The sequence below is a fragment of the Gastrolobium bilobum genome, unplaced genomic scaffold (assembly GCF_033153095.1).
Source record: "Gastrolobium bilobum isolate Gb01-03AN ecotype WA unplaced genomic scaffold, APGP_CSIRO_Gbil_v1 utg4364, whole genome shotgun sequence".
Classification (NCBI taxonomy): Eukaryota; Viridiplantae; Streptophyta; class Magnoliopsida; order Fabales; family Fabaceae; genus Gastrolobium; species Gastrolobium bilobum.
In genome coordinates this window covers 242,447-258,897 of record NW_026898973.1, presented here as the reverse complement: position 1 = coordinate 258,897, position 16,451 = coordinate 242,447, and the positions used below count along the sequence as shown (strand labels likewise).

General features: G+C 33.9%; 2 protein-coding genes across 2 annotated transcripts; one reads left to right on the top strand and one right to left on the bottom strand.

Moving 5' to 3' along the window:
• Nucleotides 1-670: 670 nt before the first annotated feature.
• On the bottom strand, nucleotides 671-5,066 carry LOC133285971 (uncharacterized). Its single transcript, XM_061483298.1, has 2 exons — nucleotides 4,203-5,066; nucleotides 671-745 (listed from the first exon to the last, which is right to left on the bottom strand). Exons 1-2 carry the CDS (start codon nucleotides 5,064-5,066, stop codon nucleotides 671-673), a joined length of 939 nt encoding a protein of 312 aa, XP_061339282.1.
• A 1,059-nt stretch (nucleotides 5,067-6,125) lies between these two features.
• On the top strand, nucleotides 6,126-7,304 carry LOC133285970 (uncharacterized mitochondrial protein AtMg00810-like). Its single transcript, XM_061483297.1, has one exon. It carries the CDS (start codon nucleotides 6,126-6,128, stop codon nucleotides 7,302-7,304), a length of 1,179 nt encoding a protein of 392 aa, XP_061339281.1.
• Nucleotides 7,305-16,451: the final 9,147 nt, after the last annotated feature.

The window sequence follows — 16,451 nt, the reverse complement described above, 5'->3', positions numbered from 1 at the left end:
ATGTACAAAAATCCATATGATATACTAATAAATAACAATATTAACAGTCTACCAAAAAAATAAATTAACAATATTAACAAAATTCATGCAGCTGGATAAATTTCTCTCTTTACATCTAAATTAATACCAATTTTTTTTATTGCACCCGATATACAAATTTAATCTAAGTAAACAACATATCAAAACAAAATCTACTTAATCAATACAATTAAAAGTACAGAAGTCCGTATACTAATCAAATACATCCAACAATATTAACAAAATTCATGCTGCTAGATGATCTTCATGATCATGGTCGTCACCTTGGTCTTGAGACGAGAGCTGAGTCTCATCATCATCCTCGGTATCTAACAATGTTGCAGGAATCCTGTTTATAATCTTCTCCATTTGTTCCATTTGCCTATGCATTATTGAAATGAGAGTATCCTGTTGTGCAACTGTACCCCGCACCAATGACAGGTCACTCTTTTGTTGTGTGTGTTTATCCTGCATCAATGGCATTTCACTTTCTTGCTGTGCAACCATACCCTGTAGCTACGTAACCAATTTGCGCATCCTGTCGTGCTGTTGATAGGACACTCTAGGTTGTGGCCTACTGAAGAACCGAGATTGCTTGTATGCTCATGCCGATGTACCTAAACCGTATATTCGTCCTTTACGGTTAACCCGACTAACCGCCTACATTGCTAGCATCCTCTCCTGGAGTGACTTGACTATATTTCTCTTTCATTCTGATAAATTCATCCTACAATTTACATAGAAAGTATGTGATGTGTTAAAGTTAAGCATATTAAAACTAATCATCTTTCGAAGTATATAAATATTGTAAAAATCAATAATATTCACTATTGCCTTGGACTTGTCATTTTCCATATCTCACAGTTATCTTTGCGTCTGTGTGTATGCTTGTACATCGCCCAATCCAAAGCGGATGGATTTGTGACCCATTTGCTTGCTGTGTCATATGAAACATAAAACAATAAGTATATATTATGCTAATTATAAAAGAACGCTTATCATTTTAATTACAAACAAGCATACACAATTATAAGTATTCTTACCAGCCGCCTTGCATTCTCAGTTTATGGAATTACACCTCCAAAATGTGAAGGTCCATCATATGTGGACATGTTCCTCTTATTTATTTCTGCTAATTTTTTCCATTTCTTATTATTAGTCCAATGTTCCTTCAAAGCATCATGTACATCTGAAGACATCCAAGAGGTATTGCCCTTTCAATTTCTAAGAAAATGTATGTGATTTTTAATTATATCAGTGGCTTTGGTCTTGAATGCCTCATCGAAATGATTATGGTCCTCTAGCAAGTATTTATATTTTTCTTGCAATAATAAACATGAAAAAACTTGTAAATATGTAAACATTAATATGGTCAAGTTTGAAAGGTAATATTACCATCAATTCGTTGTACTAGTTCTGCTTGACGACATCTGGCACAACCCTATAATTAGGCCATGCATTGTCAGAGTTGCACATGATAATTTTAGATATATCGCGCACTACCTTCCATTGTTCAAAGCTAAAATACATTGTCATATGATTATATTGACCAATACATTTAAAATATTATTAACACTTTTATCATGATGTATTGCAAAAATATCACAACTAGCATTAAGGATTGTGTTACTTACTTGCCTCCATCGATGTTGGGTCGTACCTAGGTGAGATTAGCATTTGTGTTAGGGTTTTTTTGTTTAATTACAAAAAATTATATTGCTGCAACATATCGTGGTGTGGTGTCGCATAATTTTTAACGACTAGGCTTTTAAGAGTTCAAATTGTACTGAAAATTAAATTAGATTGAACTACTGTTTTGGAAAACAAGTAATGCAAACCTTGAAGTGCCATTTTGTTCAATAGTTCGTCACTATTCAACTACAAGGAAAAGGAAATTCATTAAGGTTTTGTTTGGGAGTTGGTTTTAGCAAGTCCTTCTCTTGTTTGTGAGTTTACAAAAATTAGGGGAAGAAATTGGGGATTTTTACTAAACTCTTCAAAATATCCTTCTTCTTAAAATCAAAGTTCCCCCAATCTGGGGGGTTTGAGGGAAAAAAATATTAAAAATTACTTATCTACCCTTAGTATTAAAATATGAAAACTATATAAATGTGAATTTTTTAAATGTGACATTATTAGAAAAGTCTTAAATATTGACAGATATTATCGATGAAAAATATTACGTCAAAAATAGTGATAAAATTTTTTATGAAAATCATATACGTGAAATTTTTTACATCAAAACTAAACACAAAAATAGATACAAAACCAGATTCTGCCATAATCACTAACATAAATTTTTTAAGGAAAAAAAATCAAGTCAAAATTATTGATGGAATCTAAATTCTGTCAAAACTTTTCACGAAAAGAAAAGATTTTCGTCCAAAATTTTGACGAAACACATTTCCATTGAAATTTTTTGACGTAAAAAAATTACGCCAAAATTTTTTATGGAAAACATTTCCATCAAAAAAAATTTTATCAAAATTTGGGACTAAAAACATGTTTGTAAAAAATTTTGTCAGAAATTTTTTTTTGTCAAAATTCTTTACGAAATCTAAATTTCGTCAAAATATTTCACAAAAAAAAAATATTAATCGAATTTTTTGACAAAAAATATTTTCATCAAAATTTTCAGCGAAACACATTTCCATTGAAATTTTTTGACGGAAATAAATTTTCATCAAAATTCTTTACAGAATTTATATTCCGTCAAAATTTTTGACGAAACACATTTCCATCGAAAATTTTCGATGAAAAATGTTTCCGTCAAGTTTTTTTGATAAAAAAACATTTTCATCAAAATTTTCAACGGAACTCATTTCTGTCAAAAAATTTCGACATAAAAATTTTGTCGACAAATATTTCGATCAAAAATTTTTACGGAAAAAATATTCGGTTAAAATTCTTTATAGAATCTAAATTTCATCTAAAGTTTCGAATGAAACATTTCCCTAAAAAATTTTGACAAAACAATTTCAGTAGAAATTTTTGTCAAATCTCATTTCCATTGAAATCTTGAACGGAAAATATTCCGTCAAAATTTTTAACGAAATTCTTTTTTCATTTAAACAATTTGATGATGGAAATCATTTTCGTCAAGACTTTTGACGAAAACTAAATTTTGATAGAAAATTTATTTTTGTAAAAATATTATTGGAGAAAAAATATCGTCACTTTTTGACGAAAATAAAATTTTGTGATGAAATTTTCGTCGTTTGTAACGTAAAAATTTCGTCGAAAATATGATTTTTTTTAGTATTGTGAAAAGTACATAAATAATTTTGTTAAAATTTTTGATTTTAATTTAATTTTTAAATTATAATAATTTTATTAATTTTAAAAATGGGGTAAAATGGTAAAATGTTTCATCAACCCTCTATTTTTTTTTCTTATCATTTTTTTAATTCCCAATCAAGAAAAGAAAATACCTTTCAATTTCCTTCCTTTCCTTTCCCTCCCTCCGGTCCCCTTCTTTTCTTTCTCTTCCAAACAAAGCCTAAAGTAATGGCAGGCATGTGAAGAGTTATAGATTGATATTTGTTTATACATACTGAAGTAATTGCTTTGCATAATTCTGTACTAACTACTTAAGATAAGTGTAAAGAACCTTGGGATACACTACCCCAAAAGCTAGCTCAAAGAGTGGGAGTGCCTAAGGCCTTATAAACTCCACATTAGTTGCACATACAACTAATGTAGGACTATATATCTCAACACGCCCCCTCACACGAGAGCCCATTGGGCTTGAAGAGTGGACAATGCAACAGGCTCATCCTACCTGTGCTAAGAAACGCCACAAGAGAAAGTGGGGGGCGGCGAGGCTCTGATACCATGTAAAGAACCTTGGAATACACCACCCCAAAAGCTAGCTCAGAATCAAAGGTGAGTAAACAATTAAGGGTAGTGACAAGTTTTGATACAGAAATCAGATTGACATGAAATTGTGGAATATATAGTGTATCATGAAGAATTAAATTGGGTGTTAAACGAATGGAGCCTGAGTAATAAGCATAGACTTGGGAACCACTTGGGAGAATTACTGATAAAGGAGCAATGGTATGAATTGAAGAAAAATCAGAAATGGAATGTGCAATGTGATATGTTGCACCTGTGTCTACAATCCATTGAGTATTTGGGCTACCTGATTTTTCTTTTGTTTCTGTTGCGTTTATACTGGAAACCTGGGCCATGTTGCTCACATGATTTGTTGCAGGTGCACTAAGAAGACCAGTGGAGGGAGACTTTTGTAAAAGCTCCATCAATTGTTGATATTCACTTCTGGTCATGTGCATGTAAGATTCTGAATTCGAGGCAACTGAAACATCTTGATTGAAATTCTGAGGATCTGTGCTTGCAGCATTTGTATTGGAGATCCTATTATTATTGCGGTAACCTGGTGGAAATCCATGTAGTTGATAACATGTCTCAATTGTGTGGTTGTTTCTGCCACAGTGAGTGCATATGCGAGTAGTCTGAGATCTGCCACCAAAGTTTCGACCTCGTCCTCTTCCATTAAATCTTCCACCATAACTAGGACCTCCTCTCCGATTTGTGACATTGAAGACTGATGACTGGTTTGCATCAGTGACATGATTGTCCAATTTGAATTGCCTTTCTTGCTGAGAAACGAGTGAAAAGGATCGGTTGATATTAGGTAATGGACTTATTAACATGATCTGAGACCTTACAGATGCAAATTGATCATTTAACCTTCTCAAGAACCTTATAACTTGTTCTTGCTCACGATACTCTCTCATCCTAGCAATTGCTCCACATACACATGGAACAACACAGACACAATTAGGGAGAGGTTTGAGGTTGTCTAACTCATCCCATACTGTTTTGAGGTGTGTGTAATAATCAGTAACAGATCTGTCTCCTTGATTCAAGCGAAAAGTTTCTTCCATCAAATCTGAGATTCGAAACACATCACCTTGGGAAAATCGTTCTTGTAGATCTAGCCAGGCGTCGCGAGCATGTTCTATCCATATGATTGATTTCACTATGGATTCAGATATGGATCTTTGGATCCATGCCATCACCATCGTATCACATCGTTGCCAAGCAGCAAACGTAGGTTCGTCTTGATTTGGTGCAGGAATGCTGCCATCGATAAAACCTAGTTTATTTTTAGAAATCAGTGCTACCTTCATTCCTCGAGCCCATGAGTGATAGTTTTCACCATTTAAGGGTGGTGAAACCAAAACCAGTGTTGGACTCTCATTTGGATGCAAAAACAAAGGATGCATCATATCCCTTTGTTCCTTCTTTAAATCCCAAGAATATAGCCTTGCGAGCCCGAGGAGTGAATTTGGTTCGGTGAGCAAACAATGTTGAGGCATAGCACAAGCAACCAAACACTCGAAGATGTATCAGCAGTGGAGGCTTGTCATATAATCTCTGATATGGTGTTTGATTGGCTAGAAGAGGAGAACATAGCAGATTGATAACATAAGCAGCATGGAGAATGGCATAACTCCAGAATGAAAGTGGGAGATTGGCTTGAAATAGGAAGGCACGGGCTACATTTAGCAGATGTTGATGCTTGCGTTCAACTAAGCCATTTTGCTGTGGGGTCTCGACGCAACTAGTTTGATGAAGAATGCCCTTTTTCTTATAAAATTCATTCATAGCAAATTCTATTCCATTGTCACTGCGGATTGACTTAATGGAAGTGTTGAATTGTGTCTCAACAAAGGTAACAAAATCATGAATGTACTGACAAGCTTCACTTTTGCTTTTCATAAGAAATATCCAAGTAAAATGCGAGTAATCATCAACCACAGTAAGAAAGAAACAATGACCATTTATTGATGTAGTAGAAAATGGACCCCATATGTCTGTATGTATCAAATCAAACACTTTGGTGGTCTTAGTCTCACTGGAATTAAAAGGAAGCCTTCGCTGTTTTGCTAAGTGACATACATCACATGGTGCTACATGTGTAGATGGAATAAAAGGTAAAAACAAAGACATTTTCTGTAATACATTTTTCGAAAGATGTCCCAATCTTCTATGCCATAGGACAGATTCATCTGCATCGCTTGTTATATGGGCTAAAGCAAGCCAGCTGCCAATGGCATGCCAAACTGTCCTCTGCTCTTATGTCTTTGGGATATATTCAAGCCCAGGCAGATCACTCCATGTTCACATTTCGAACTGCAACTTCATTCACAATATTGCTGATTTATGTTGATGATGTGGTATTATCAGGTGACTGCATGACAGAGATCCAAAGGGTTAAAGATTTTCTTCATGCACATTTTCGTATTAAGGATCTTGGCAAGCTCCGTTATTTTCTTGGCTTAGAGGTTGCTCGTTCCAAGTCTGGAATTCTTCTAAACCAACAAAAATATGCTTTGGAATTACTGATAGATGCTGGACTCCTTGCTGCAAAACCTGTCTCCACTCCGATAGTTCCAACTTTATCTGCCACTCAAGTGCAGAGTCCTCCATTATCGGATCCTTCAATTTACCGTCGACTGATTGGTAGGCTATTATACTTAACTACAACTCGACCAGACATTGCATACGTTGTTCATCATCTGAGTCAATTTGTTGCTTCCCCATGTGATCATCACCTTACTGCTGCTCAACGAATTTTACGGTACCTGAAGAATGCTCCTGCTAATGGACTCTTCTATCCTTCACATGGCTCCTTGAACATAAGAGCCTTTGCTGATTCTGACTGGGCATGCTGTCCTCTTACTCGCAAATCTGTTACAGGCTTCTGCATCTTCATAGGAGATTCATTGGTAGCTTGGCGTTCGAAGAAACAGACCACTGTCTCCCGTTCCTCTTCAGAAGCAGAATACAGAGCTTTAGCTAGTCTCTCTTGCGAGTTGCAGTGGTTCCAATACCTCTTTCATGATCTTGGCTTACCATGGCACACTGCCTCTGTTCACTGTGACAACCGGTCCGCTATGTACCTTGCTCACAATGCAACATTCCATGAACGCTCCAAGCATATTGACATTGACTGTCATGGTACTCGTGACAAGATCCGTTCTGGCCTCCTTCGCCTTCTTCCTGTATCATCAGCTAATCAGGTCGCAGATATGTTTACCAAATCACTATCATCCTCACTTTTCATCTCTGGTGTGTCCAAGCTTGGCCTCGTAAACTTACTCAGTCCAGCTTGCGGGGGGCTCTTACCAAAGTCATACATATCTGACTCAAGCCCAGAGTTAATTGATCCAGGCCCAACTCATCAAGTTAACTTCTCCTTCTCACACATTATCAAGCCACGTGGAACCAATCATGATAGATGGAAGAATAACTGAATTAGTTAGTTTGTTAGTTAGTTATTATTCGATTGTAAACCTTTGAGTTGTAGCGTGTGATTATAAATAGTTCCCATGTAATCGTTTTACACAATGAATGAAAATGATTCATTTCTTTACCTCAAGAATAAGTACGCTAGTTAACCTGATAACTGATAAGTGGGAATCTAGACAAAAAAAAAAAAAAAGTCAAAAAGAAGGGCTCTGCCATTAGCAACACGATTGCTTTCGTCCATACACTTAGCAGAATCACTTATTGCAAGGGTAGATTATTTTTATCACTAATGAGCATGCATGCATCTCTAGTTACTTTTGTGCTTTATCTCATTCACTTTGGATGCGAATTATTCATGATGAAGTAACCCCCAAAATTCTTTATTAAGTAAATGAAGTCAACAACTCAAAATTACTTAATATTGTTTGTTTATAGATTAATATATTAAACATATGAATTGGGTGCACCGCAAGGAATTGCGTGGCAATTTTAGAAAGAAGCATTGAAGAATTAGTAGTTACTCGTGTCAGATGCAGCTACCGCATTGTGTGTTAGCATCTCGGTGGGTTGCAGCCGACACTCCAATTTTACCATTATAATGAAGCTCACAAGAACAGGTCAACCCACAATAACTAGAGTAATTGATTAAGCTAGTCTATAGTTGAAAACAATAGATCAATAATTTGTGAATTCGTACTATATATAATATGTCCGGCCGGGTGATCAAAAGTCAGACCGTCTTTTGAAATATCATCAAACTTGCGAATTAATTAAATTGGACCTACTCGTACTATCGTCGTCCACACATGTCAAATACACAAAACATTAACTAAACTCAATCTGCGAATCAATAAAGGAATTTGATTTTGACTAGAATGTGCAATATGTAGTATAAGTGTTGAGAACATAAGTTTCATTTTATATAAGAGAAACAATTTTTCTACACACACAAAAGAGGGGTGGGTCCCACCACTTTTTTTTTTCTCTTCTCTTACTTATGAGTCCCACTTGTAATTTTATTTCTATAACATAAGATAATTATTTTCCTACAACATAAGAAAAACATTTTCCACACACACACACACATATGTGGGTTTAGTGAGTGTACAGTGACTGGATGTAAAAATCGGTCTAGTGCACTATGTTCTCCCGCAAGAACACAGTTATAGTTAAATTATAACTATGTTTTCCCGGGAGAACATGTTGCTACTCACGGCAAGTGCACCGATCGTACAAGTAATATAATGTTTGAATAAGAGATCGTTCCCACGAGGATTACGGTTCAAGCACTAATTCACTATCGCGACTTAAGTTGGACAATCGAAATTGTATTTGGAAACAGAATTTGAATTGAAAAATTAAAATATTAAAACTAAGTAACCGCAAGAATAAGAATTTAAAGACGTGAAGTAACTCTCATGAGTATTACAAATAAAAGCAAGAAATTAAAGATGGAATTTACGAATATAAAAGAACGTAGCTAGGGTTTCGATTTCCTTTAATCCCTTTATTATGTTTGAAGTTCTTCTTTACGTTAATCATCCTTAGTATCAATCTAATCAATTCTTTCGCATGTTATTAGAGCTCAATCCCTTGTTACCCTAAAACCTTTACAATCTTGGAAGAACCCTAGTTCCCCGGTTATTCCCCAAGCATGTAAGCATTAAGTTCAAGAATCTTAAAGATTACGCAAACCCTATGTCTATCCCTAGAATCATAACGTTTACGATGAAGTTATCAGATATGGATCACACACCAACATCCCTATTGTCATGCATTTACCTAGGATCAATATATAAGATTCAAGCCTATATAAAGGAAAAAATAACATAGCGAATTGTTCAAAACATAATAAAAATCTTGAATTCCATCTAACCCTAACTACTTAAGAAACTAGCCAGACATAGCAAAATCAAGAATAAAAAACAATGTAAAAGCTCCCCCAAACTCCATAGGTGATTGGTGAATCTTCAATATCTCCAGTGAAAACTTGATGTTGATCCGTCTCCGCCGCTCACGAACATAAATCTGATATTTCTCCGCGTTCCTTCTGCCTCCAAGCACCTATTTAATTCTGGTCCCGAATGGTGTTTATATTGGCCAAGAGTTTGTATCCTAATAGAAAACTCGAATGGGCCTAAGTTGGATCTTTCGGGGTGCTTAAGCCCCCTAGGACGGTGATTGCAGAGTTCGCGTTGCACGCTTAAGCGCTCTTGAGGGCGCTTAAGCGCGCTCCTCGACTTGGGACTTTCTTCTGGCCCCGCGCTTAAGCCCTGAGTTGGGGGCTTAAGCGCCCAGAGGCAGTGGCTATTTGCATATTTTGGAATATTTTGGGGGCTTAAGCTCCACATTGGGGCTTAAGCTTTCTCTTCAACAACTTGATAAGATCTTCAAATCTTCTTGTTTCTGATCTTCATCTATCATCTCTTTTGGTTGTGATTTCAATCTTCAAATTTGCCTCCTTTTATCTTAAAATCCCTTTAAAATAGAAAATATATTATTTAATACAACAATCAGATAATGTTCATGATTTCATTGTTAAAACCCTAGTTTTTGACTTGTTCAACCTAATAAATTATATTAGTTTAGTCCATAAAACAAGATAAACTCAAGGTTTATCAGAACACTGAAGAACACCATTGTAATATTTATTGCACTAAGTTCTCGCGGGAGAACTTAGTGCACTGCACGGTCCAGTGAGTGAATTTTTAATTTTTCCTATATATATATATATATATATATATATATATATATATATGATCATTTTACACCAATATAAGTTACACTCTCAATCTTGATCGTTGATCCCACTTATATGGGGTTTACATTTTTGCAGCTATTGTACGTACACTTGTTGTTTCTGTACGTAAAACGGCTGCATAAATGATTTAACCTATATATATATATATATATATATATATATATATATATATATATATATGGGTTTAGTGAGTGTATAGTGACTGGATGTAAAAAATGGTCCAGTGCACTATGTTCTCCCGCGATAACACAATTATAGTTAAATTATAACTATGTTCTCCCGGGAGAACACCTGAAGAACACCATTGTAATATTTATTGCACTAAGTTTTCGTGGGAGAACTTAGTGCACTGAATGGTCCAGTGACTGAATTTTTAATTTTTCCTATATATATGTATATATATATATAAATATATATATATATAATATATATATATATATATATATATATATATATATATATATATATATACATGGGTAAACATTTCTACGGCCATTTAAATAAGGTTATCTACAAGTATTCTTTATAACTATATACTACCGGTAGTACATACTCATTGGCGGACCTATTTGGTTGCCAATGTGTGCAAGTGCACACATAAATTTGGTCATATATTTTTTTAGTAAAGAAGAGATATATTTTTTAATTAATTAGGAATGTTACTAGGGGAGCAAATTTAGTAGCTGCATTGTCAGGAATACAAGCACAAGTACTAAGAAAGAAACACATTTTATGTACTGCTTATGTTTTAGTGGTTTTATATCATTAAGTTGATTACTATTTTTTTATGTTAAGTCGAAGTTTTCTTTTCTTTTGTTGTTTGAGGGTTATATCCCTCATATTATATGAATGAAATTTTTTGTCATATTAATAAAAAGACAAGTTATATAATATTAAAGAAAGTGATATGGCACATTATTCAATGAATTGGTCTTGTCTTTTTAATGCATTTGAAACTTTGTTTCAAAAAAATTTTGAGGGCAAATCTCATCCGCTAAATATTCAGACTAAATATGCACACATAAATAAAAAAATTTAGGTCCACCAATATACATAGTTATATCATTAAAGTTAGTTTTTTTTCTTTCCTCAGTCACTTTTTTAATACATATTTAATTTCTTCAAAATGCAAATTTAGAAAATAGATTTAGAGTTTTTTTAATTTGTGTGTGTTCTTAAACTCACAAATTAAGAAATTAAAAATAAATATTAAATAATTAAAAGTAAAAGTATTTACCACCTTAAAATTAAATATAAAAAATTAATATTTTATTTTTTGAGTAATTAAGATAAGGAAAAGCGTATTCCGACACTTAAACTTTGGAATTGGATAGTTTGCAAAAAGGCACTTACCTTAAGGGGGTGTTTGGATCAAGTTTTTGGAGAGGATTATCGGTAATCCTTCTTTGGTAAATGTAATTACCACGTTTGGTAGAAGGAATAAATTACGATTCCCGGATATCCAAGGATTACCGGTAATTTGATCTATAAAGAAAAGTCACTATTCAGATTACCAAAAATAATATGGTAATTCGGAATACCAATCAGAATACCAAGTAAAGGGAAAACACAACAATAAATTTTGAGACAAAAATACTCCAATACACATAAAAATCTAGACCCAATCTATCAATTACAAAAGTAAAAATAGTTTGGGGTTATTTTTGTAAAATAACCTCATATTCCAAGTCATATTTCGTTCTAAACCAAATATGGAATCAGTAATTTTTACCCAGTATTCCCGGTAATATTTTGGCGAACCAAACACATCTTTCGTAAGATTCCAAGTAAACTCAATTTCTACTGAATTCCCGTTAATCATGATTCCCGGTCACCAAAAAATTTCTCCTGTACCAAACACACCCTAATATCTTAATTAATAGAGATTTAATAAGAGAACCTATTGTAATAATAATTAACTTTAAGAATTAATTAAGATGACTCTAAAGCTTATAATAGTTCTTTATAAGAGATAAATTATTCTACTTTTTTTTTCATGCTTAACTTATCTACCCCGTTAAATCAGAATTATTGAATTCATGTTTCGCATGAGATGATTTAATAAAGAGTAATAAATGTTGTTTTTATTCCTTAACGTTAATAAAACGCAATAATTTTATATGTAAGAAGAATGTATCAATATATAGTTAGAGAAATTGTTTTAAAGGCTAAACGCACGGGGAAAATATTTTCAGTATTTCATTGATACTGAAGAAGAATTATTTATTAAAATTGAAAGAAAAAAAACACATCGACCTTTACTTATTTGATTCATTCTTTATAAATTAAGGATAAAGGATTTTTTAGGTCACTGGAAATTAAGATATTTTTATAATTATAATATATTACAAAGTTATATTAGTCTTTATCATTATAATATTTTAATCGTATAACTTAAAACAATATTATTTTGAGCTTTGACGTGAGTCCCGCTTTTCGTAATATCTTTTCCTATAATATTAAAAACATGCTTTAGGACTGAGCGAGTGATGGGGGACTTTACTTATTGGTTTGAAATTCAGAGCATTGTTGTCAAATCCTAAAATCCTAAAAATATGCTATATACCTCTTTAGGTATGACAAATACTAAAATTTCGCTGAACTGCCACTAGACTAATCATTCTTGAGTTATCAATTTTTTTTTTTTAATTGTGATAAACACAAAGGAACATATTGTTATTGCATAATAAACCTAGCTAAGTGAAATCAATACCCTGAACTTTCAAAGAGACGAAAAAATCTTGGGTGTTATCGATATAGTGAATTTCAATGTACTGATAGTTCATTTATCTTATGATATATAGGTGAATTCTATGTAAATTTCTAGAATTTCAATATCCGTTTACATATCCTAATATACATGTCTTACTAAATTTTTGTTCCAAAGAGACGGACAATCTGAATTAGACATTGTTAATGTTACCTAACCCAGGCCACGGGGTACCATTATAAATTTACATATTTTATATATACGTACTTTATCAGAGTCATTGATTTTTTAATTAAAAATTGAATTTTTAATTTTTATTTATTCAAAGTGATTGTCTATGCCACATGAGTCAAATTCACGTGTGGGAGACCTATAATTTGAATTATAACTTTAAAGAGATGCTTTATTCTTAAGATGGTTAATTAGTTGTCAATTTCACTGTGTTCCTATATTCGTTGAGTTTTTATTTCCGTATTTAGAGAACTGTCATTCACTCTCTATGAGACATCATAGCTTTCCCAGTGAAATGGACATTCCACTGTAAAAAGGAGATACCAAATAAGAGAATAAACAAATAAATGACCATTCATACTTGCCAGATGTCTAGGTTCTTAATTAAGACGAGATGGACCATATATACCTATGTTTGGTCTTACTTCTAAAATATTCCTAAAATGATAGAAGTAACTCAGCTTTTACAATTGATAACAATATCCGCTTCGGTGATTCTACTGTTTATAAATCCTATTTACATTTTTTTTTTCCTAAACTCCGTGAATGGAGAGAACAATTGTAAGCTTTATAAATCCCTATGTACGTACGGCTGAAGAATTTAATCCAATCATATTTGTTTTCTGGTAAGAAAATCTGATTCTGATATTTTCTACTGTCTCTTTCAAATACATAACTACTAAAATGACACTTCTGCTGACAAATTAAAAGGCCAAAAAATCACGATATTATTGCCAAAAATTAATTTAAAAACGTAAAGACATAAAAACGGTAAAAATGCAATTTAAAAACATATTAAAGTTCTGAGTAAAAATAGCTAGAAACACCACGTAGAAACATAAAAATGGTATAAACATAAGTTTATGCTTTTTACTTGAACTCAATTATTATATTATATTTTTTAATCCTTTTTCATTTTAAACTCAATTTTCTCGTTATGTGTTTTTAGACTCATGTGTTATATAATTATGTGATTTATATAATTTAAATATGAAATCATTCATTCAATTTTGAGTAGTAACTTATGTGATTTTTTTACACACACACACACACATATATATATATATATAATTTTATATCTTGACCTTAAGTAGTAGAAATTTTATGTTTCGTATCGTTTCTACAATTTATATTTCTACCACCCCTTCCGTTTCTATGTAGAAACTCGATTTTGATAACATTGATTATGACAGTTCAGAATTTGGCCATTTGATATAAGGGATCTATTAATCTCATGTTGCATGAGATAATTATCTCATGCAACAAAGATAAAATTATGGGGTCCACTACTTTTTTAGAAAAAAGAAAAAGAAAATAGTGGACCTCACTATTTTCTCTCTGTTGCATGAGATAATTATCTCATGCAATATGAGATAATTATTTCCCTTGATATAATCACCAACAAAAGAAGAATGAGGCATTAGTTGAGGGAAATTACAGACCTCTAGCATGCAGTACTATTGAACCAATATGTGAGAATTATATATTTACCGAGGATTATTCAAAGAGAACGAAAAGTAACAGAGAAAAACAAGAACAGAGAAAGAGAGAGAGACGAACGAAGAAAGTATTTTAGCATTATGAGAATTGAATGAATCTGTACACATGGCTCTATTCTAATATATGAGAGCATAAGGGGGAGTGACTCAGCAATCAGTTACAACAGCTGTAACAAATTAGTTACAACAGCTGTAACCACAATGTAACTAAATACAAATTGTGTAACTGAATTGGAACTACACTAAAAGGATGCAGCAAGATAAAACTATATCTTGTGTTAATACACCCCCGCAAACTCAGAGTCTCTGATTGAAAGTTGTAGAATCCACTACTCTGAGTTTGTCACGAAGAGAAAGGAATCGAGGAGCTCCAAGAGGTTTTGTGAGAGTATATGCAACTTGGTCAATGGCAGGAACATGAATGACTTGCACTTCCTTGGCAATAACTTTCTCTCTAACAAAGAAAATATCAAGTTCCATGTGTTTTGTACGGGCATGTAGCACTGGATTATGAGACAAAGATACTGTACTAAGGTTGTCACAATAGATGAGAGGAGTACTGAACTGTATCTGCAATTCTTTGAGTAAGGACTTCAACCATAGAATCTCAGCAGCAGCAAGAGCAAGGCTCCTATATTCTGCTTCTGTGCTTGAACGGGCTACAACCGATTGCTTTTTGGACCACCATGAAACAAGATTGGATCCAAAGAAAACACAAGCTCTTGAGGTAGACCTTCTGTCATCTGGATCACTTGCCCAGTCTGCATCACAGAAGGCTGTAATAGAAAAATGACTGCTAGGGTGACTAGGTTGCAGCACCAACCCATGCTGAATGGTACCTTTCAAGTATCTGAGTATACGTTTAACTATAGTCCAATGCTCTTCCAAAGGTTGAGACATGAATTGACAAATCTTGTTAACAGGATAGCTGAGTTCAGGTCTAGTCAAGGTGGCATACTGCAATGCCCCAACAATGGATCGAAAATAAGAAGGATCAGAAAAATAATTGGATCCAGTTCTAGACAGCTTACACCCAGATGGCATGGGAGTTGAGATGCTCTTGGCTTCAGCCATATTGGCCTTGATTAGCAAATCTTTGATATACTTGGACTGAGAAAGGATGACAGCTCCAGAAGTTTCTCGTTTAACCTCGATGCCTAAGAAATAATCACGAACACCAAGGTCTTTGAGTGCAAATTGGGAGTTAAGTTGAGCAATCAGAGACTGGACAAAGTTTGAATCGCTGCCCGTGATGATAATGTCATCCACATAGACTAACATGAAAACACAGTGTGTGTCTTTCCGGTATAAGAACAATGAAGGATCACATTTGCTTGCAGAGAAGCCTAGCTGCAGTAGTGCACTCTTTAACTTGTCAAACCAAGCTCTGGGAGCTTGTTTCAGCCCATAGAGAGCTTTCTGTAACCTGCAAACAAGAGACTTATCATTAGATTCAAACCCAGGAGGTTGTTGCATATAAACTTCCTCTTCAAGGATTCCATTTAGGAAGGCGTTATTGACATCTAGTTGACGTAGGGACCATCCATAGGATACAGCAATGGTCAGAACAGTACGAATAGTAATAGGTTTGACTACAGGGGAGAATGTTTCATTGTAGTCAAATCCAGCTTGTTGATGAAACCCTTTGGCAACAAGTCTTACCTTATATTTATTTATACTGCCATCTGAATTTTCCTTCACACGAAAAACCCACTTGCAACCTATGGCTCTTCTGTTAGGAGGAAGTGAGACTAAGGTCCATGTTTCATTAGCTTGTAGTGCATCATATTCAGCTTGCATAGCTGAGCGCCAGTGAGGGGCAGCCAAGGCCTGTTTTATTGAGCTTGGTTCAAGAGAGGTGGTAAGAGCCTATGGTTTTTGTTTAATAGGGATGGAGGACAGATTGCAACAATAATCTTTGAGATAGGTGGAGGATTTGATGATCTTGTGG